The sequence below is a fragment of the Hyperolius riggenbachi genome, chromosome 7 (assembly GCF_040937935.1).
Source record: "Hyperolius riggenbachi isolate aHypRig1 chromosome 7, aHypRig1.pri, whole genome shotgun sequence".
NCBI classification, from domain to species: domain Eukaryota; kingdom Metazoa; phylum Chordata; class Amphibia; order Anura; family Hyperoliidae; genus Hyperolius; species Hyperolius riggenbachi.
In genome coordinates, this window is record NC_090652.1 from 216,196,625 (window position 1) to 216,219,668 (window position 23,044).

A 23,044-nucleotide genomic window follows, 5' to 3' on the forward strand; every position below is an offset into this window, starting at 1 on the left:
TTGTAAATCAGGAACAGTTGTTAGAAGCATCATTGCAGGTACTCCTTTCTGCCACAATCCATGATTGAGATGTAAAGAGCTTGTCCTTACTTCTGCCACATTTATATATAAGGCATGTTTTCTCACTTCTAGCACAATGTAGGATTCAGAAATCTGTAACGCTCACCATGTACAGAAGATGAAGGTCAAAAAACATTGCACAAGATAAAAAATGATCAACCATTGGAGTGTCATGTTTATATGAAGTTCTAGCAAACGTTCTTAATTACTGGGAAATGTCACATGCATGAAAGTACAGCTGTGCATAAGGACCAACGGTGTACTAGGTAGGGGGTGAATAGAGTACCTGTAGTATGATTTTGTGTTGGTTGTTTAAATGATCTTAGACGCCTAATAATGAACTTGGACAATGGTGTCTTAACAGCTGGTGGTACTATTATATGTCTGTCAATATGATAAATTACTTATCTTCTGAAGCAGGACTTGCTGTTCGAGTTCTTTTTACTGTATATGTCCATCTTAAAAGGAGATACATATTATCACAAACCTTTTTGAAGAGGTAATAATAGTTAAAAAAACTACTTATATTGGGTAACTTCCAGATTTCTCTGACAGTACAAATACAAGTGTTCAGTGTTAGCCCAGTTGGTGGAAAAGTTTGGCTTGTATGATTTGCAGTAATGGGTTCCTCTCTTTGGAGCAGGTCTGGTCTCTATCATGTTCATGGTTTCGACACACTAAGTGGCCCCATCCAGGGTTTATAGAAGTCCTTGTTCAGTTTTCATACGTTTCATCAGATGCTCAGACACGGCAGACAAGGGATTGGCTTTGTAGGAAGGGTTTTTGATCAACTCCTGGACACGGGAAACTTCTTCCTCCCTAAAATAAACAGTAAAGGTGTACGTTTATTACATTATCAATTATAAAAATACAAAAATTATATTTTCTAACCTATATATAGTTCTCAAGATACTTAGATTACCACGGTTTGTCTTACCAAAAGGCCAACTCATCTCTCACCTCTACACATTACAGCAGATTTCTGAAACAGACTTTAAACTATTTTCTCCACAAAGAGACATGCAACTATTTTTTTTAAATAGTAACAGAAGTTATTAGTATTATTATTGAATTAAAAAGGACCAACATATTGCTTGACGCCATACAAAGTAAAGAAACATGGAGTACATAATACAGACAATGGTATAAACCAAATATAGACACTGGTACAAAATACAGAATTAATAGACATAGTAATTACAGTGATAAATGTAACATGATTAATAAAATGTATAACAAATTCCAAGTCGCAAAAGGGCGAGAAAGCGCTCGTGTAGCAATCACAGTTACACACAAGGAAAATCCAAATAAAAGACAGTTCCCTTTTCTGAGGGCTGGTTCACACCAAGAGTGCTTTGAATTGCTTTTGATAGCGCAACAGTTGAGAAACCCAGACATCCAGCATACCTGGTGTCTAGTGGTCCCCCTCCCCCATACAGCGTACCTGGCATCTAGTAGTCTCTCCTCCCTCCCCCATACAATGTACCTGGTGTCTAGTGGCCCCCCTCCCCCATACAGCATACCTGGCATCTAGTAGTCTCTCCTCCCTCCCCCATACAATGTACCTGGTGTCTGGTGGTCCCCCTCCCTTCCCCTTAGTTTGTTTCCTGGTGTCTAGCAGCCACCCTACCTCTCCCATAGTATGTTCTCTGGTGTATGGTAGCCACCCTCTCTCCCCATGTCCCCACACTGGACTGGGGCTCTGTGTCTTCCTTCATGTCAGATAGAGGTCAAATCCAATGCAATGGAAGACACAGAGACTCAGTGAAGTGTGCCCGGCCCTGAATCAGTTATGATGCTGTTCCACCTCCTCCACTGCCTGTATTCTGCAAGGAGACATAGGGACAGAGGGCAGGTGGCCACTAGACCACCAGTGAACATGCTATGAGAGAGGGAGGGAGGGTGGTGATTTTGGATAATACTCAAGTATATACGTTATATGCATCGGTCCCATACCCAAGGCAAAAACCATGTATTTTACATAGGTTTATATTCACCCGCATGTTCATGGGCAGGCATATTTGAATTCCAGAAATTCTCTCCGTAGTTTCAGACATGTTTTCTCCAGGAAGAGACGATAGAAATCTTAGCATATGGTGGTCAATAATGCTATACATAAAACTAAACATAACATGAGATAAAAATCACCATCCATGCAAAAGCCTTAAAGAGACACTGAAGCGAGAATAAATCTCGCTTCAGTGCTTATATTCAAGCAGGGGCATGTGTGCCCCTGCTAAAACGCCACTATCCCGCGGCTGAACGGGGATCCCTTACCTCCCAAATCCCCTCCGTGCAGCGGGGGATCTCTTCCGCATTGAGGCAGGGCTAACGGCTGCAGCCCTGCCTCATGCGCATCTGTCAGCACATATCTCCGCCTCTCCCCCGCCCCTCTCAGTCTTCCTTCGCTGAGAGGGGCAGGGGAGAGGCGGCGATGCGCCGCTGATAGACGGCGCTGAGAGGCAGGGCTGCAGCCGTTAGCCCTGCCTCAACAGCAGCAAAAACTACGACCAAGTTGGTCGTAGATTTTGCAGGGGGGGGGATTTGGGGGGTAAGGGACCCCCGTTTAGCTGCGGGATAGCGTCGTTTTAGCAGGGGCACACATGCCCCTGCTGAATATAAGCACTGAAGCGAGATTAATTCTCGCTTCAGTGTCTCTTTAAAGGAGAACTGTAGTGAGAGGTATATGGAGGCTGCCATATTTGTTTCCATTTAAGCAATACCAGTTGCCTGGCTATCCTGCTAATCCTCTGCCTCTAATGCTGGGCATACACGGGTCGATACGGCGGCTGATTAGCCGACGGATCGACCCCCGCCGCGTCCCACGCCGATCGGCGGGGAATCTATCCGGCTGGTCATCGGACCTGTTGGATATTATCAATCGAGCCATCAGCGGCTCGATTGATAAGGAAAAGGAGACTCCGTGTATGCCCAGCATAATACTTTCAGCCATAGCCCTGAACAAGCATACAGCAGATCATGTGTTTCTGACAATTTTGACAGACACAACAAGATTAGCTGCATACTTGTTTCTGGTGTGATTCAGACACTTCTTCAGCCAAATAGACCAGCAGGGCTGCCAGGCAACTAGTGTTGCTTAAATGGAAACAAATATTGCAGCCTCCATATACCTCTCACTACAGTTCTCCTTTAATCTACAAATGTATGCAGCTGAATTAGAAAGACTTTCATTGTTTACAACAGGTTTACATAAAATGTTTGAAGTCCAGAAAAACCCTTACTGCATTTTCATAGCTGGAAGAAACGTGAATAGGCCTATAATCTTAACTAAATAGCAGTACACAGAGACACACCAGTCCTGATTAATACACGCCACACAGTGATGTATCTAGGGAAAACAGTGCATAGGGCAAGCATTGAAACAGGGCGGAGGGAGGGAGCTGAAGCAGGTGGCAAAAACTTTTAGTGGGTGTGTCCAACTTGCAGCGGAGCATGTCTGCCCACCAAGACTCCGGTAACAGACAGCCTCCAAGTAACAGATCAGACCTCCTGCTCTGTACACCCCCCCCCCCCCCCAGCTGTCACTTTGGCTGGGGTAGGGCAACAACACTTGCCTATCTCTAGTCTAGGGTACTTATGGTGGCCATGCAAGGGGAGCCTGATGAAACAAGGACATTTCAACCTTGTTACTTTGGTATTACCTTGGCTACTAAATCTTTGCCTAGTTGGGTAAGTGGGATACATAATATACCAGGGGTCCCCAAACGTTTTTGGTCAAGGGCTGGGTCAATATACTTCAGACTGCTGGGGGGCCAGAACATACATAAAATGATGTTGAAAAACATTGCGTCTAGGTATTGATTCCCCCAATCATGCCTGGAGGAGAACTCCCAGCAGCAGCCATTCAGTCATGCAACGGCCGAAGAACGTCTTTTTGCACCAGACAGTGAAGTATACTCAGGTGATAACCTGCTGTCCAATTGGACAGCAGTGTCTCCTGATGCAGAATTGGAAGCCAGCAAATGACTGCTCGCTGGCTTCTACAGTATGTGGATGGGTGATGCCAGCACTGCTATTCTATATGTGGGCCACCGATATTTAAAGGTGCAGTGGGCCACATCTATAAGTTACACATTTTCTGTTTGGGGGCCAGTGAAAATGCCTTGGGGGGCCGTATTTGGCCCGCGGGCCTTAGTTTAAGGACCACTGTAATATACTATCAGGAGGAAGCCTGTATACAACACTGTGGTGATTGTAACTATCTTACACAAACAAGCCAATGTTAAAATCCATGTCTCTCCTCTATTCTTGCCACCTAACCCTCATAGTTTGATAAAGGATATTTTTAGCTTCCTTTCCGCCTCATTTTTCACTTTACACACACATGTACATGCACAAGGCTGAAAAATAAAAAAAAAAGTGTTTGACATTGCCATAGCAAACCTTTTAACATTACATGGTTCAAGTGGCCTGGTAGTGATGCCCTGTCATGAAGAGCTAAAGTATATGGGCATACACTAAAGCTGGCCATACACTGACCGATTTGCCGCCGTTTCGACAGCAGATTCGATCACTGGGATCGAATCTCATTTTTCACCTGCTCCGCCGGCGCGACTGCCCCCGGTCACCGCTGCTCTGTCTCCGGTCTGGTCTCCGGCATGCTTCAGTTCCTCCTGCCCGGCAGGAAGTTTAAACAGTAGAGGGCGCTCTACTGTTTAAACTTCCTGCAAGGCAGGAAGAAGTAAAGCATGCCGGACCTGGAGACCAGCGCGGAGACGGAGCAGCCGTGACCGGGGGCAGTCGTGCCGGCGGAGCAGGTAATGTATGCGGGCATGTGGGTGGTCGAGGGGGTGGGAGCGGCGGCAGCAGCACCACCACCACAACAGATTGTGAACGGTTTCAGGTTGCAATAGGTTCGCAATCTGTTTGCAGTAAAGGTAGCCATACGATCCCCTCTCTGATCAGATTCGATCAGAGAGGGATCTGTCTGTTGGTCGAATCTGATGGCAAATCGACCAGTGTATGGCTACCTTTACCCCTATTAGCTTCAACACTGATCTTCTCTCCTGATGTGCATGGAAGTTCACATTTCTCTGAACATCCAGACCACATTGCAGGCTATGGAGAAATTGTTTAAAGGTGGCCATACATTTATAGATTTGCAGCAGATTCGACCATCAGATAGATTTCTGTCAGATGCCTGTCAAGTCTGACAGGAATCTATCTGATGTGAGCCACACACTAGGAACTAATTTCCAATAGATTTTAGAATTAAATCTGTTGTAAATCTATCTAAATGCATTATTTGACCATTAGATCCAATGCAACTCTTTTGGCCATCGATCTGCTGCCAGCACCAGATCGATCTAGATTTTCCATCCTGTCAGAGAGATCAAAACGATCACAATCGGCCGCAAATGATCAATAGAATTGATCAAATAAATTTCCGATTGATCGATTCTATAGAATCGATCGACCAATGGCTGAAATCGAACAGTGTATGTGCTCCTTAAGTCTCATCTGGCCATCATATGAAAATCGCTACCTTAAGCCAAAGGGTTGCTTATGCAATCTCAGCACCATAGTATATAAGCCTGAGAATGTCTTGTGCTAAAGAAAATAACTTTCTTCTAGTTTTAGGGTGCCCGCCTTTAACATAGCAATAGTAAAGTCTAAGCAATACAGCCGGAGTAATGCTTAAAGGTCCACTATCGTAAAAAATGGTAACATTAAAAATACATGAAAACACATAAGAAAAGTAATTTTTCCCAGAGTAAAATGTGCTATAAATTACATTTCTCTTATGTTGCTGTCACTTACAGTAGGTAATATAAATCTGACAAAACCGACAGGTTTTGGACTAGCCCATCTCCTCATGGAAGAGTCTCAGGGTTTTCTTTATTTTCAGAAGCACTTACTGAATGGCAGTTGCTCAGTACAGAATAGTGTGCAAACAGGTAGATGGGTGGCCTGCATCTTTGTATAGATCCTTTCCAGACAGTGCTTTTGTAAAAAAGTAAATTAACCACTTTACCCCCACGCGTACAAATTTCTCCGTCCCTTTTTCCATCCTTTAACCCCCAGGGACGGAGAAATCCGTACTTTCCGCATTCCCGCCGCTGTCCGCGCTCCCGCTCGTAAACACGCCGCCGCCCGCTCGCCCGGAGATCAATGAACGGGAAAATCCATTCCCGTTCGTTGATCTAAGCCCCGCAATGATCCGCTGCTCTCCGATGGGCAGCGCGATCATTGTGAAAAACACACACTTACCCAGCCTCCAAGTACTTCCTCCAAGCTTCCGGAAGGACGCTTGGAGGTCGCATTAAAACAAAAAGTTACTGTGGCCATCTTGTGGCCAAATAGTAAAACTACACCCTAAACATTTTTCCCATACAAATAAATTACTTTTACACAAAAAATTAACTCATTACCTCCCACACTCCCAATTTTTTTTATTTTTGTAATTAAAAAAAAAATTAAAAAATGTACAATAAAAAAAAAATACATAAATAGTTACCTTAGGGACTGAACTTTTTAAATATTTATGTCAGGAGGGTACAACACTGTTACTTTATAAACTATGGGCTTGTAATTAGGGATGGACGCAAAACTGAAAAAAAATGCATTTTTTTCCAAATAAAATATTGGCACCAAACATTGTGATAGGGGCATAATTTAAATGGTTTTATAACCGGGACAAAAGGGCAAATACATTTCATAGGTTTTAATTACAGTAGCATGCATTATTTAAAAACTATAATGGCCGAAAACTGAAAAATAATTAATTTTTTTCCCACATTTTTCCTATTTTCCCATTAAAACACATTTAGAATAAAATAATTTTTGGCATAATGTCCCACCTAAAGAAAGCCTAATTGGTGGCGGAAAAAACAAGATATAGTTCATTTCATTGCGATAAATAATAATAAAGTTATAGACGAATGAGTGGAAGGAGCGCTGAAAGGTGAAAATTGCTCTGGTGGTCAGGGGGTAAAACCCCTCAGTGGCGAAGTGGTTAAATACAGAGAATCCCCCATGAATAGATGGATTATGTAAAAAACCTGTCAGTTCCGTTACATTTCTACTAACTAATGTAAGTGACAGCAACATAGGAGTGAAGTAATTCATAGCTCATTTTACTCTGGAAGAAACATGCTTCATATTTGTATGTGTTACCATGTATTTTAAAATTTGCAATTTTCACGATAGTGGTCCTTCAAACGAAAAAAAATATAAAAAACGGGAATGGATGCTGATGTGTCAACTGGCAACCCACACCATGCTGGACAATTCACATAATTATCAAAGCTTTAGTAATGTATTATTCCTCTTCCCATAAATGAAAAACTGCCATTCCTGAGACACAGCCACACTAGACCACATATCACACTGTATTTGGCTACTACAAATATTGTGGCTGTTTCAGATAATTAAAAACAGGGAATTATGTCATGCAACCTTCTCCCCCACAGCATTCTGGAAGATCATGTGATGTTCCTGCTCACTTTACAGATGTCAAAACAAACATTCCACACCTTGCCAGCAGTAAAGATGTCGGTATCTTTGTTAAATTTAAGAATGTAAATCAGGGTAAGATTACTGTATTTTTCGGACTACAAGACGCTCCTGACAATAAGACACACCTAGGTTTAAAGGACAAAAACCAGGGGAAAAAATATATACTAAACCTGGTGCATCCATTATGAAGAGGCATCTTGTGGATTATGCCCCCTTTGTACCTCATGTCCCCTTGTACCGCTTGTGTCTCCGTGTCCTCCTATGTCCCCCTTTTCTCCTCCCGTGTCCGCCTCTGTCCTCCTTGTGTCCTCCTCTATGCCCTTTTGTGTCTCCGTTTGTCCCCGTGTCCTCCTCTGCATGGGCACAGTACAGGGAGACTGACACTGTGGCGGGTTGGAGATTTGTATTAGTAGGCTTTCATAGGTCAGGAACTCCCTGCATTTGGACTATAAGAGGCAGTGACTTTTTTCCCCACTTTTGGGGGGACAGTATATATTTTTTTTAACCACTTAAGCCCACAGGGTTGTTCATTTTTTGCACCTGAGCAACTTTCACATCCCATTCATTCGCCAATAACTTTATCACTACTTATCACAGTGAAATGATCTATACATTTTGCTAAGAATTATTTTATTTTAAATCCATTTTAACAGGAAGATTAAGAAAGAAATGGAAAAAAAATCATTATTTTAGCCATTATAGTTTTACATTAATACATGCTACCGTAATTAAAACCCATGCATTTTATTTGCCCATTTGTCCCGGTTATTACACCGTTTAAATTATGTCCCTATCACAATTTATGGCGCCGATATTTTATGTGGAAATAAAGAAGCATTTTTTTAATTTGCGATCATCACTATTTACAAGCCTATAATTAAAAAAATTATATTAACATACTCTCTTGACATGCATATTTAAAACGTTTAGACCCTTAGGTAACTATTTAGGTTGTTTTTTTTTTATTGTAAATTTTCTTTTTTTATATTAGAAATTTTATTTGGGTCATTTTTGGTGTGGGAAGTAAACAGCTAATTTTTAAATGTAATAGAATTTATTTATTTATAAAAAAATACATGTGGGTGTAGTTTACTATGTGGCCACAAGATGGCCACAGTCAAAAATGTCCTGGAAGCGTATGATTACACTTCCAGGAAGTAGAAAGAGGACAGGGAACCTTTTTTAGCAGAAATACCGCCGTCTCTATTAAGAGACCTTCGGTTTTTCTGCGGGGGGCAGGGATCGATGAATGGGAAGTATATTCCCATTCATTGATCGGGGGGCTAACAGCGGGAGCACGCGCGATAGGCTGTGCCGCTGTCAGTGTGCTGTGCGCGCTATCTGGATGAACATATTCGTCCAGATAGGCTTAAGTGGTTAAATTACAATTTTAAGAATGAGCAATTTAATTAAGTTGTATATTGTAACATTCCTCTTCAAAAAGGCTCAGAGGCTTCTTCCCGCCCCATTAACATGTCTAAAGGTGGCCACACATGATACAATAAAATGATCCGATTTTACAGCAATTCAATAAATATGATCGGATCTCCCGAAAAAAAAATTGAAAGCTTTTTTTTCCATTCGATCCGATTCAATCCGATTGAATTCCCAGTTTTATTTTTATCGATCCGGAATGCTGGAAATTTTTCTTAAAGGAAACATCAGGTGATTTGACAAAAATCTGCTTTACTCACCTGGGGCTTTCTCCAGCCACTTGCAGCTGACTGTCCCACACAGTCACTTCCGTTCTCTGCTGCTGCCCCGCTGTCGCCGCACGGTGCAGAGGACGCGCCCTCACTGCGCCTGCGTCAAGGGCCGCTGTCAATCATGGCCACGTTTTCCGTGGCTTACTGCGTAGACGCAGAACTACTGCGCCTGCGCAGTAAGCCGTGGTCAGCGTGGCCGTGATTGACAGCGGCGATTGACGCAGACGCAGTAAGGGCGACCTCGCGGTCGTCCTCTGCACCATGCGGGTGACAGCGGCGGGGAGCGGACGTGACCGCGTGGGACAGTCGGCTGCAAGGGACTGGAGAAAGCCCCAGGTGAGTAAAGCAGATTTTTGTCAAATCGCCTGATGGTTCCTTTAACATTGTATGGTGTGTATAGATTGTCAATTTATTAATAAACATCCTAGCAATTTTCTCAAGCGTTTCCAATCATTTTTATTATAACTGGGGAAAAATTTAACATGTGTGTGGTACATTGGTCATATTTCTGAAATGTTACAATCAGTCAGAAAAATTTATTGCAATTCTTGAATTGAACAGATATTTAAAAAATTGTATGGTGTGTGGCCACCTTTAGTCCCACGCCATCCTCCCACGGTCTGCTGTTCGGTCGTGGTGAGCTCCGTTACCAGGCTCAGTGACGGCAGTCCGGGTCTATTGTGCATGCCTAGGAGGTCTGCGCTTGCGAGACTGGCATTGACTAAGCCTGGTAACGGAGCTCACCGCGGCTGAACGGCAGACTGCGGGAGGACGGCGTAGGAATTAAATGTGTTTATGGGGCGGGAGGAAGCCTCGGGTAAGTATCAGAGCTGTACTTTCTGTCATCTCTGAGTCTCTTTAAAGGGAAGATCCGCGTTGCAATAAAAGAAAAACTGCACTCACCTGGGGCTTCTTCCAGCTCCTGGCAGTCGATCGGTGCCCTCGGCGCAGCTCCTCTCCCTCCAGGCGTCCAGCGGTGAAGAAGCAGAGGCTTCCGGGTCGGCGTCATGTGCGTTCCACGGCGCGGGTCAGGTGATGTACGTGACGTCATGGGGTCTCTACTGCGCAGGCACAGTAGTTCTGCGCCTGCGCAGTAGAGACCCGATGAGGTCTCTTCACCACCTGACCCTCCCGCCGTGGAGCGCCGACCCTCCCGACCTGGAAGCCGACCTGGCGAGGTCGGCTTCTTCACCGCTGGACGCCTGGAGGGAAAGGAGCTGTGCCAAGGGCACCGATCGACTGCCAGGAGCTGGAAGAAGCCCCAGGTGAGTGCAGTTTGTTTTTTTTAGTACCGTGAACCTTCCCTTTAAGGTAGCCACGTTTAAGGTAGCCATACACTGGTCGATTTGCCATTAGATCGACCAGCTGACAGATCCCTATCTGATCGAATCTGATCAGAGAGGGATCGTATGGCTGCCTTTACTGCAAACAGATTGTGAATCGGTTTCAGCCTGAAACCGATCACAATCTGTGGAGCTGCTCCTGCCGCCTGCCCCCCCCCCCCCCCGTATACATTACCTAAAGCTGGCTCCGGGTCCTCTTCTCCGCGCTGCACTCCGCACTGCATCCCAGCGTACACTGTGTCACTCCGTGACCAGGAAGTTCAAATAGAGCGCCCTCTATTTGAACTTCCTGGTCACTGCAGTGACACAGGAAGTTTATGTACGCTGGGATGGAAGCAGGAACAGAGCGGAGAAGATGCCCGGGAGCCAGCGTCAGGTAATGTATACCTGATCGGATCGGCCGGCGCTAGCGACGCGCTCCCTACCCACGGGCGATCGACGGTATTTTTCCGCACAGCGCGATCGACGGACCGATCCGATTTCGGGAGGAAATCGGATCGGCGGGTGCGTTTAGCACGAACGATTGGCAGCAGATTGATCCCAGTGATCGAATCTGCTGTCTAAACGGCCGCAAATCGGGCCAGTGTATGGCCAGCTTAAATGATTCAATAACATCAACACTGAACATTTTTAGCTGGTGTCAGTCATTCTGTATGACTTTTTGTATGTTTTCACAGAGAGCCCCCCCCCACACACACACACACACACACACACACACACACACACACAAAAAACAGTGCAAAGTCTGACAAAATGAATAGCTTGAACATATCCATAAATATAATCTTATTTTTATGGTACTTTGCAAGGATAGAATTAGATAGAATTAAAAACGACATTAAACACGTGCAACCCACTGAAAGATATTCCTAGAAACAATTGTGAATTCTGGTTAGATCTTAAGGAATATTAATGCAGAACCAATCTGTGTGGTAAGCATACTAATGAGTCACTTGATGTGCTGAGGCCATTTTTAGACATGGAGGGAACGCAGAGGAGAAGATGGAACGCAGCATGCACTTTGCTGAAAACGACTATTTAGCACTGCTAAGTAAAAACACAAACGCATAAAAACTCGCATGGTCTAATCATTACCTGTTCTTGTGTCCCTGACTACACTTTCACAGTTCTGCCCAGAAGCTAGCAGCTGTATGTAGCTATAACCAATTGCTATAACCAGTAATTATAAAAACTAATTAGGAATCGAAATAAAAAAAATGAAATCCTAGTCTTTCTCCTTGTCACAATGAGCAGCTTGACAATAGTTCCACTTCTTGTTTGTTTTTTTTTCTGTTAGAATGTTGCACATTTTAAGGAGATGGGCTTGTCCAAAACCTGTCAGTTCTGTCAGATTTCTACTAGTGACAGTGACATAAGGGAAAAGTAATTTACGGCTCACTTTACTCTGGAATAAACATACCGGTACTTCTTATTTGCATATGTTTACATGCATTTTACAATGTTTGCGATAGTGTTCCTTTAATTAAGTGTAAAATGGCCCTAATTATGGCTGAAGGTCTACATACAAATAAAAAAGGCTGTAGCAAGTTCCTTTATGCAGCTCTCTGGCTGTATGGAATGGGGTAGTCTCAATAAAAAGCACTATGCACAGATTTGCCCAGTTGTAATAACTGATGCCAGAAAATATATCTGTTCCACTTATAAGCGAAATGCTCTTAACATGCAAGTTTACTCATACAGCTTTAGAAATTAACTGGATTAGGGCATGGAAAATTAGAACGCGGAATGGTTCCAACATTGGTAATGATTTCAGTTTTCCAGTTCCCCTCTTCTTCCTTACAGTTTGTGTATAATTTATCATAGCTCTGTTCACTCTCCTACCTATACCTCTTCATATAATAAAGGCTTTATCAAACTCAGGTGATGAGAGGCAAAAGAAAATTGAAAGCTTTTTTGTACTCCACTGAGATATCTGATTGCATTTGTTTTTATCTATATCAATTGACTGGTAGTGGCCAGTTGAATGGTATTGGATGGATTGCCAATTTCTTCATTAATAGAGCCAAACAATTTTAAAACATTTCTTTTCATAATTGGGGAAAAAATTAACATGTGTGTGTGTGTGTGTGTGGTACATTGCTCAGATTTTTCAAATAATAGAATCAGAAAAATTGATTGCAAATCTAAAATTGAAGAAGAAATAGAAAAACTTGTACTGTGTGGCCACCTTAATTATGCCCATTAATGGTACATTTTTTTCCACAGATGCAATCATTTGATCAGATTTGCAGGATTGTTATTGAAGGTGATCATCGCTTATTCCGATTAATGGGTCAATTAGGGCACTTTCTTCAGATACGATCATAAAGTCCAACATTCTAATCTACAAAATCATGTTTTTCAACCGACAACTGGTTAACAATGATTTCCTCCACATACTGTGTGTTTTTTTTTTTTTTTACAATTCAGTCAGAAAAATCTGATCAAGTGATTGCATGTGAAGGTGCCCATTTAGGCCTCTTTCACACCAAGACGTTGCGTTTTAGGGGACGTTAAGGTCGCATAACGTACCCCTAACCCCATGCCTGGTGGTGTTGGAGGTGGACGCCAGAGTGAGCCGCGTTGTGCGGATGTTGGTGCGCCTTTTTTGTCTGATACTCTGCGGGGACCACGTGATCGGAACACTCTGCATCATGTGATCCCGCCAGCCAATCAGCGGCCGCTCCAGGAAGTAAACACTGCAGTAGTGATGGGAAGTCCGGCTCTTTTCAATGAATCGATTCATTGAAAAGAGCCGGACTTCCTATCTCTACTGTTCAGAATCGATTCAGAGGCAGAGCAGCAGGACTGAACCTAGTAATGGGAAGTTCTGAACAGTAGCGATAGGAAGTCTGGCTCTTTTCAATGAATCGATTCAATGAATCGAGACGAACTTCCCATCACTACACTGCAGTGCAGTGAATATCAATTAGCCATTAGCCAATAGCGGACTCTCCCCTCCTCCTCTCCTGATAAAAAACAAAAACAAAAAAACACAATACTGAGCATGTGCAAACAGTCTAACGTAGAACGCACAGCATGCTGCACTTTCAAATAACGTGCAGCGTTACAATGTAACACAACGTGGGCACTGTGAACAGCCCATTGATTTTTCATTACTGTGAGTTGGGCTGCATTACAGGCTGCTCTAACGTGCGCCTGTAACGTACCACTGTGAAAGTAGCCTAATGGTACAATTTTTTCACTAAATGCTATATTTCGATGCGATTTGAATGATTGTAAGTAATCTGAAGGCAATTATTGATTGTTCACATTTGCTGAATGATTCTTTCTTCAAATTCGATCACAAATTCCAACGTTAGGATCGATGTGATCGTATTTAGCGATCGACCAATGAATAATTCATTATCAATTGCCTTCATAAACAGCAAATTTTCTATACAATGCGACCGTAAAAATAGCATCAAAAGATTATATTTGGTCAAAAATTGGGCACCGTGAGTAAAATATAGTATTGTTAATGGGCACCTTATGGTGGCCACTAATGATGCAATGTTTTTTTTGTCCAATCTTACCAAATCTATGTAGTAGAAGGGTAAACGGAGCAAATATACTGAATGGATTCTTTAGGCAGTCCCTTATATTACATAGAAATAGCCAGATTGGACAAAAATATGGGATCATTAGTGACCAGACTGATCTTGTTACAATCTGCGAATGCATCTACATTGTAGGAGTGGATTCCATACAAATGTTTTTCAATAACCTTTATGAAAAAAAACAAAAACTTTTTTAATGCTTTTGAAAAGTGCTGCAGTGTAAAAAAAAACTATAATTGACTTCCTATATTGATTTTGGTTTGTATAGGCCAGTATCCACCTCACGATTTTCTTTGTGCGATTCTCCCAATTACTTTTTTAAGCAATCGTTTTCCATGATCTCACAATGTGGGTACAGGCGCGATTAGGCAAATCACACTTTGTGACTAGTGGCAATAATGACCGTCATGACGGATCTGATCTTTAAGAATCCCATCAACTCTCGCGCAAAGTGCGGCGTTCGTTTGAACTCTCATTCGTGCCTGTTGTGTGACGTTGCATGTTCCTGGGGCAGGAAGATGGATCGGGGCACCTTGTTTGTCGGGAGGCGTCACTGTGAGGTTCCCCAATCCATTGGCAGTTGAGTATTCAGCTTTAGAGATTCTTCCATTTGTTTTAAGATGAAAAATGTTTGCTCTTAGTATGCACATTTTGTATTTATTTATTCTGTTTTCGTAATAAACTATGGAGCATGCACATGCTTCGTAACATCAAAACAGCAGAACACATAGCAGAGCCCAGAGAGAGTTAAACCTTCACATTGCTCTGCTACAGCTTCTCCCTGGCACATCGTCTCTCCCGCCTGGACTATGATGCCAATTCCCTGCGCACTTCAGCTGTTACCGCTGAGAAGTGGCTACAGCTACACAGTACTAGAATTCAAGCTTTACTAGGGAAAAAAACGGATACCATCAGCCAAGGAAAACAATTTTGTACTCCAAATAAAGCTACAAATCGACAGAGGTGATGTGAATGGCAGTATGCTTTATTGAAGAATGTTATTGAGTCTTGATGGTGGAATAAATAAACAGGCCCTTGGATATGACAGCTGGGGCTGTCTGTTGAGACTTACTGTAGGATGTAGTAGAAGGAAGTGATCATGGATATCCCATTAAGTAAATAATCACTTCCATTACTGTTGTGGTTAGGGAAACATAGGGCAGATTCCTTAATAGCCACTCGGGCCCTAATGCTTTCTGTGCTCCTTTGTACAAAGCCGTATGTTATGCATAAGATAAACACTCGCTCTGTGATCCTATAACTGGACATAGACAATTAACTCTGGTTTATTTACCACATCTAAAAGTACAGTAATTTCTACGATCAAAGGAAGTGCTTCACCACATTTAATGAATGTACATTTTTAAGAGGCGATAATTTTCTCCAAAGCAAATGAGTCATTAACCCCATTCCCTCCCACAGTCATCGTCCTAGACTTGACTTGAAACGCATTCATTTCAGATTGATGTGCGCACTTATATAACAAACAGATCAGCTGGTCGAATGTATAGTAAAGAAAATGACAAATGCAACTGAATGAACCTAGGAGATCCCTGACCTGAGTGGGAAGCTGCTCTGGCAAACACATCACTGAATGGACTAGTACCTGAGCCCGGAGATCCAGGATCAGCAGCCCATTTACTTCTTGTGGATTTGCCCCTCCCATCGTACACAGATCTGCTCAAAGCTAGGATCAAATAACTAAAAACAGAGAACAAACAAAGATGTATAAAAGATATGTCTGACATGACCACTTGTATGAGGGGTATCGTTAACCCGCTGGGCGTTCTGATTATTTTCAGAGCACGGGCGGGTTTTTTCACCTATTGTTTTTTTTTTAACATGTAGCTAGCCTAGCGCTAGCTACATGATTCCCCCCTCCGTGCGGCGTCTGCCCAGCCCCTCTGATCGCCGCCGGCACATATTCCCAACAGGAAATCCCGTTCTGAATGGGATTTCCTGTTTGGGCTTCCCCCGTCGCCATGGCGACGATCGCAATGACGTCATCGACGTCGTGACGTCAGGTGGAGTCCCGATCCACCCCATAGCGCAGCCTGGCAGTGATTGGCTAGGCTGCACAAAGGGTCTGTGGGGGGGGCCTCTTTCGCAGCGGATCGGCGGCGGCGATCGGAAAAAACACACAGCTAGCAAAGTGCTAGCTGCGATATTGAAAAAAAAATTGTCCAAATCAGCCCACCAGGGCCTGAGCTGTGCCCTGCGGCGTTACTGGACGAGCTGAGCTCGTCCGTAACGCCCAGGAGGTTAAAGGATACCCAAAGTGACATGATGAGATAGACATGTGTACGTACAGCGCCTAGCACACAAATAACTATGCTGTGTTCCTTTTTATCTTTCTTTGCCTGAAAGAGTTAACTATATCAGGTATGTAAGTGGCTGACTCAGTCCTGACTCAGACAGGAAGTGACTACAGTGTGACCCTCACTAATAAGACATTTCCATTTTTATCTCTTTCCTGCTCTCAGAAGCCATTTTCTGCTAGAAAAGTGTTTATAGTTGGAATTTCTTATCAGTGAGGGTCACACTGTAGTCACTTCCTGTCTGAGTCAGGACTCAGTCAGTCACTTACATACCTGATATCAGGCAGAGAAAGAAAAAAAGGAACACAGCATAGCTATTTACGTGCTTGGCACTGTACATACCCATGTCTATCTCATCATGTCACATGTCACCTCGGGTATCCTTTAAAGGAGTCTTCGTGATTGTACAATCTTATTTATTTAAGTATTTATATAGCGCTGACATATTATATAGCGCTGTACAGAGTATATTGTCATGTCACTAACTGTCCCTCAGAGGGGCTCACAAGCTAGTCCCTACCATAGTTATATGTCTTTATCCTGTAGTGCATGTATCATAGTCTAGGGCCAATTTGTTTTAGGGGTAAGCCAATTAACAGATCTGTATGTTTTTGGAATATGGGAGGAAACCGGAGTGCCCGGAGGAAACCCATGCAGACAGGGGGAGAACATACAAACTCCTTGCAGGTGTTGATCTGGTTGGGATTCGAACCGGGGTCCCATCGCTGCAAGGCGAGAGCACTTACCACTACGTCACTGTGCTGCCCTGAAATCTTACCAGTTCTATGTAATATGAGGGACTACCCAAAGTATCCATTCAAAGTACATTCACTCAGTTTACCCTTCTATTCCATAGATTTGTAAAGACCTAACAATCAAGTTTGAATCATTTAATGAAGGGGAACTTTAACCAAGGCTTGAAATTAATCCCAATCAGCAGAGGACATCCCCTTTCCCATGAGAAATCTTTACCTTTTCTCGAATAAACCATCAGGGGGTCTGTGTGGCCCGATATTGTGGTGAAACCCCTCCTACAGTGTGATTTCATGACCATGGTCATAACAGTTTCCTTTCTGTGAGCATTGTGGGAAATAATGGCGGTTTCCAACTGCCAAGCAAAGAGTATCTCCTTCTGTGCATATGTATATCTATAAAGAATAACCACCTAGACAGGGGCGTAGCAATAGGGGGTGCAGAGGTTGCGACTGCATCAGGGCCCTAGGGCCAGAGGGGCTCTCCTTCAACTGCAGAATTAGCTCTCTATTGGTCCTGTGCTCCTAAAAATCACTTCTATAGATACTTTGAATAGTGATAATCATTAACAAACTGCTACCCATTCCTTTCTTGCACCTCTGACCCTGTAGTTGCCATGGGCAGGTTTTGGTGCGCTGTATCAATTGTTATGTATAGAGTGCTTGGGGGCCCCAATGTAAAACTTGCATCAGGGCCCACAGCTCCTTAGCTACGCCACTGCTTCTAGACTAACACGTTAGTGGGTGTGGCTATAGATAATGGTAGTTGGTGCCGTCTAGTTTTTTTTCTTGACTGCCAGTAGTAAAGATGATGACTGGCAAGCTCACTGTGGATCAAACAACATGAACAAATGACATGGCCAATGTCAACCATTTCCTGATCTCTCTTCTATTTTTTAACTTCTCGCTTTGCAATGTATTCATTTAATTCTCCCCCTACTTTTTTTTGTAACGTTCCTCTTTAAGCTTTAGGTCAGACTCCTATCTTTTATACTAAGTCCTAAAAGTACTCAAGATACAAGGGGAGGGAACAAAAATACACACTGACACTTTATTTGTTGGAAGTGACTATGGGTCTGCTTTTAAAATATGCCAGGAATGAACATTTCCAAAAATCTTGGTTTGACTAACGTTTTGAAAGAAGAGGACTACAAATAATGAGATAAACAAAGATCCACAATGACTGATGTTGTATTTTAGTAAAATGCAAGATTAGAGATTAATGGTTAGAAAAACAAATTCATGAAAGGGTCCTCCTCATTTAAAATGTATCATTTGGGCAGTGAACCTATGGCATAAAGCAATATTTAGTTACTCAATACCAATACAAGTTGAGATACTTAAGCATGCACCAGTTTATCATAGTTAGTGTTTCAAAGTCACATGGTGAAAACATATTGAATTTAGGATGTTAGTGTGCAGAACTTACTTAGGACTTTGTTATTCCACTTTGTGCAGACCTCAGAAGCCTGGCTTAAGGTCATTTCACACTGCTACCTGCTGCAGCTCATATGCAATAATAGAGGTGTGACACACATGTTCTATGAGTAAGTGTAACCATAGCTTTCTGCCATATGTGGGATTTCCTTTCTCATCCCGTATTTCTTCTGTGATTAAATACTATAAGAGCCAATATGTTAAAATTACAAAAACAGACTTTTCACAGAGACTTGGATGGGAAACAAAAAGGTTACATATACCCTTATTTGGTGATTTCTCACCCTACATTATAAGGGGTTAGAGCACAATACTCCCTGTCTGTCTACGTCTCCTTTGGTTTCCCACCGGTTATATAGTAGGTTTCCTGGCTGGCAATAAATCCTGAAGCACGTCAGCCAGGCGGCTGTCTGCCAGCTGCTAACAGCTGATCCAGAGCTCTTGTTTGTCTCTAAAGGGACAAAATAAGCGATGAGAGCGCTCAGCACAAGCACATTCAACTTCAGATAATGCAACCCAGGGACAACATGGAACAGATTATTCTATAACAATAGTGTGTAACAGTCTGAGGCTACATGCAGCATACTACAGGGAGATGATGCCCTTTTTCATAATGTAGCATCTCTCTCTGCTAACTCATGTATAAATAAGTTCCAGGGACTTGAAACCTTTTCCACTGCTTTTATAAAGGGATTTAAGTGAACTACTAGGAATAAAAAGAAAAAGATACTGTCAACAATCATTAAAAAGTCACTATTCAACTCTCATGAAACAGAACTGAACCATCCACAGCTAGATGTGAGGAGAAGCCACAAAGGGCCCAGTCTAGACATAAGCAAGTTTCCTGATACCAGTCCCATAGTTTCAATACCTAATCCCTGTCGTTTGTTTGGAAAAGCTACCCACAGACATTGATCATCTTATTATAAAGTTTCTATTGAGTCACAACTTTCACCCCAGACTAGTGCGAGAGTGAACCACTTATTTGTGTGACCCTTTGAGGACCCACAGTTCAGTCTCATCCCAAAAGACTGCCTGCGTTGTCCAGCTGTATGACAGTATTCCAAACTGCTTACCAATTAGATTGCCACTGCTGATACTGAGTAGTGGAATCCACTTTAATTATCATATCAGGGGGCGACTTCCTGATCCAGTAAAAAAAACACTTCTTTATTCTAGCCACAACAGGTTTAAAACTTATTTAAAATGTGAAGCCAAAAAACGTTCAATCTGGATAGCAATCCGTATTAATTGTTCCCAGCTCATGATCAACAACGTATAGCTCCTTCAAGTACAGGCACTCTTCAGGGCAATTGTGAGGGGCACCTCCAAGCCCTATAACTGTCTCAGCACTTCGCAGCATCCCACTCTTCTGGCAAAGAAACCCAGGCTCTCCTGCTATCCTTTAAACACCACACTATCTGTAGCCTGTCACTACGTGACGTAATAGGCAGCGTGAGCAAATTTTTTTTGTTTTTTTTGGGGCGCTCCTCGTCCATGCATCACAAGATAGCAGACATTGTTTATTATTGGCCTGAAGAAGCGGGCAAGTCCCGCAAAACGCATTGTCTGCTGGTTTGGTGTCTAAATAAACATTTCCAAAGCCTCCATATTGAGGTAAGATTGTTCCTTTTCATTGTAAGACCAACTGTACTTTGACGCATATTTTTGAGGCACCTCTACCCACCCAGTGCACATACACCACAGGTGAATTTCACATTCACCAGCTCATTCTTATTCACCTCTTCCCAAAGTGGCAGTGTGTGACCACAATTAAAGTAAATGTTTTTTGTTTTTTTTTCTTCCCTGGAGAATGCCGTTCTTATTTTCACTTTTAAGGTAATTACACAGTTTCACCATCTGCAGGTGAACAAACGTATAGCCATGGAATATGTTGGCGCTTTATAAATCAATAATAATAGCTATATGCGCTCAGACCACCACTTTTTTTTAAATGGTAAACTTGAACTGAGAGCAATATTAATGATACCATCTTTATTTCTTTGTTAAAGGTACCATTTGCCTAGCTGTCATGTTAATATAATGTCAAAAGTTCAACAATTTGAGTCAAATTGGAGCATAAACACCAGATATGGGTCACTAAATCAGCTAGCATAAAATACAGAGGATCAGCACGATAGCCAGGGCAACACCATTTAGAAAAGGCAGTCAGCAGTGGTCAACCCTGCACATGCAAGCATACTATACTATCTTGAGTTTTCTTCTATCATATACCTGGGTTAGACTGGAAGAGCCATGGATGGAGGTTATTACAACAAAGCATGTATACCACTACACTGAATAAGGAGTGTTGAGCATCTGGTAATCAGTTTGAGTTGAGGGTATGGCACATGCGTGTTCCCATGGTGAAGGCTGCACACACTATCACAAGATCCTTGGTTACAGTGTCTATGGTGATGGGCATTGCTGTAGAAACAGTACTACGCAAGGCGTAGCTTCTCTTTTATATAGGACAATATACACATTGATACAAGAGCATGGCAGGAACCAAGGAGATTCATAGACTAATTACATGCAAGATTAAACTGCTGTGAACTTGTGTCCTATCTTGAGAACTGCGGAGATTGGAGAGACAGTAATGTGACCGACTCATTATATGAATTATTATCCTGATATCTCTCTATTTGGTGGATTTATATGGCTGATCCCTTTCCAATAGCCTCCTGTCTTCTGACGTTTAATATTAAGGAGTGCAGCGCGTCGGGGCGAGATTTTATCATCCATAAATATATATAGAAATACTACACTATTGGCACTCCTGGTGTTGTCTCTGTTCACTTCTCTTCTTTCACTTGTTCCTGAAGTTCATCCACCAAACGCACCACATTGATGTATGTGGGCCGTGGGAGGGGGGGGGGGGGGGGAATGTTGGTTAACTCACCCTGGTCTCCGCCTCTGGCTGTAGCTCTCCATGTCCCTCTGCATCCTCCGACACTTCCTACTTCACAGCTGGGAGGAGGAAGTGGCCGGAGTAGAAGGAGGTGGTATTGGGAGGATGTCGAAGGTTGTGAAATGCTGAGGCCAGAGTTGGAGACCAAGGTGAGTTAGCCCCCACTGCCAGGGCCTGCACATACCAACGCTCTGCCACAGGCAAAACTGAATTTTCCATTCGCTCGTTTAAAGTGGCAAACAAAAGTTTGATAAAAAAGAAACCCTGAGGGTCCTTTACCTGCAAATACGTGAATGTGATTTATTAAGTGTAAAGCACACAGAGAGAATCTAGAGCATCCTAAAAAGCCTCTGGAAAAACAGGGCCACCAGTAGACCTTGATAGTGTAGTGTTTTGCTAATGAGAGGGGAAAAAAACTCATGTATAAGAGGGTTGCTTAAGAAGCAACAACTGAACAGGCATTGGGGGAACACCTATTCCCTCTCCGGGATCCCTCTGAGTAAGATTAATTTATGCAAGCAAAATATCAACATCTCAACAGAGAAACAGTAGGAAGTGTGTAAAATTTATATATGTGTTATGGCCAAAACCAGAAATCGGCCAAAGTAGGAAGTGGCCGGCCATTTCAATTGGCCAAAGTCCAAAATACAAAAATCTCAGTTCATTAAAGGGAACCTAAACTGAGAAGGATATGGATTTTTCCTTTTAAAATAATACCAGTTGCCTGACTCTCCTGCTGATCCTGTGTCTCTAATACTTTCAGCCACAGCCCCTGAACAAGCATGCAGATCAGGTGCTCTGACTGAAGTCAAACTGGATTAGCTGCATGCTTGTTTCAGGTGTTGCGATTCAGCCACTACTGCAGCAAAAGAGATCATCAGGAGTGCCAGGCAACTGGTATTGTTTAAAAGGAAACATCCATATCCCTCTCAGTTTAGGTTCCCTTTAAAGGAAACCTGTAATGTCTTTAAAAAAATAAGTTTCACTTACCTGGGGCTTCTGCCAGCCCCCTGCAGCCGCTCTGTACCTGTGCCGGTACTCAATGATGCTCCGGTCCACCGCTGCGGCTCAGTTTCACTTTTGCCAACTTGTAAGTCGATGGACACTGCACCTGCACGGCCCTGGCCATGCATGTCCTCATTCTCGCTCCTGTCACTGGGAGAGTCCTGCGCAGGCGCAGTGAGGATTTTCTGGTACTGCGCCTGTAAAGGACGCGAGCGTGAATGAGGACGTGCGCCGACAGGGCGGCACAGGCGCCATGGGCAGCGACTGAAGAAAGTGAAACTGAGCAGTGGCGGGGGACCGGAGGATCACTGAGGACCAGCTTGGGCACAAGGCAGCTGCAGGGTCTGGCAGAAGGCCCAGGTAAGTGAACTTTTTCTTTTTTTTGTTTAGACATTGCAGATTTTCTTTAAAGAGACTCCGTAACAAAAATTGCATCCTGTTTTTTATCATCCTACAAGTTCCAAAAGCTATTC

General features: G+C 43.0%; 1 protein-coding gene across 1 annotated transcript in view; it reads right to left on the minus strand.

Moving 5' to 3' along the window:
• Positions 1-483: 483 nt before the first annotated feature.
• The window catches only part of SLX9 (SLX9 ribosome biogenesis factor), a 221,824-nt gene continuing 199,263 nt past the window's right edge, over positions 484-23,044 (minus strand). Inside the window, exon 6 of the mRNA XM_068245217.1 lies at positions 484-879. Within this exon, the coding sequence (XP_068101318.1) occupies positions 759-879 (121 nt within the window). The 3' untranslated portion in view covers positions 484-758. The remainder of the gene's footprint in view (positions 880-23,044) is intronic.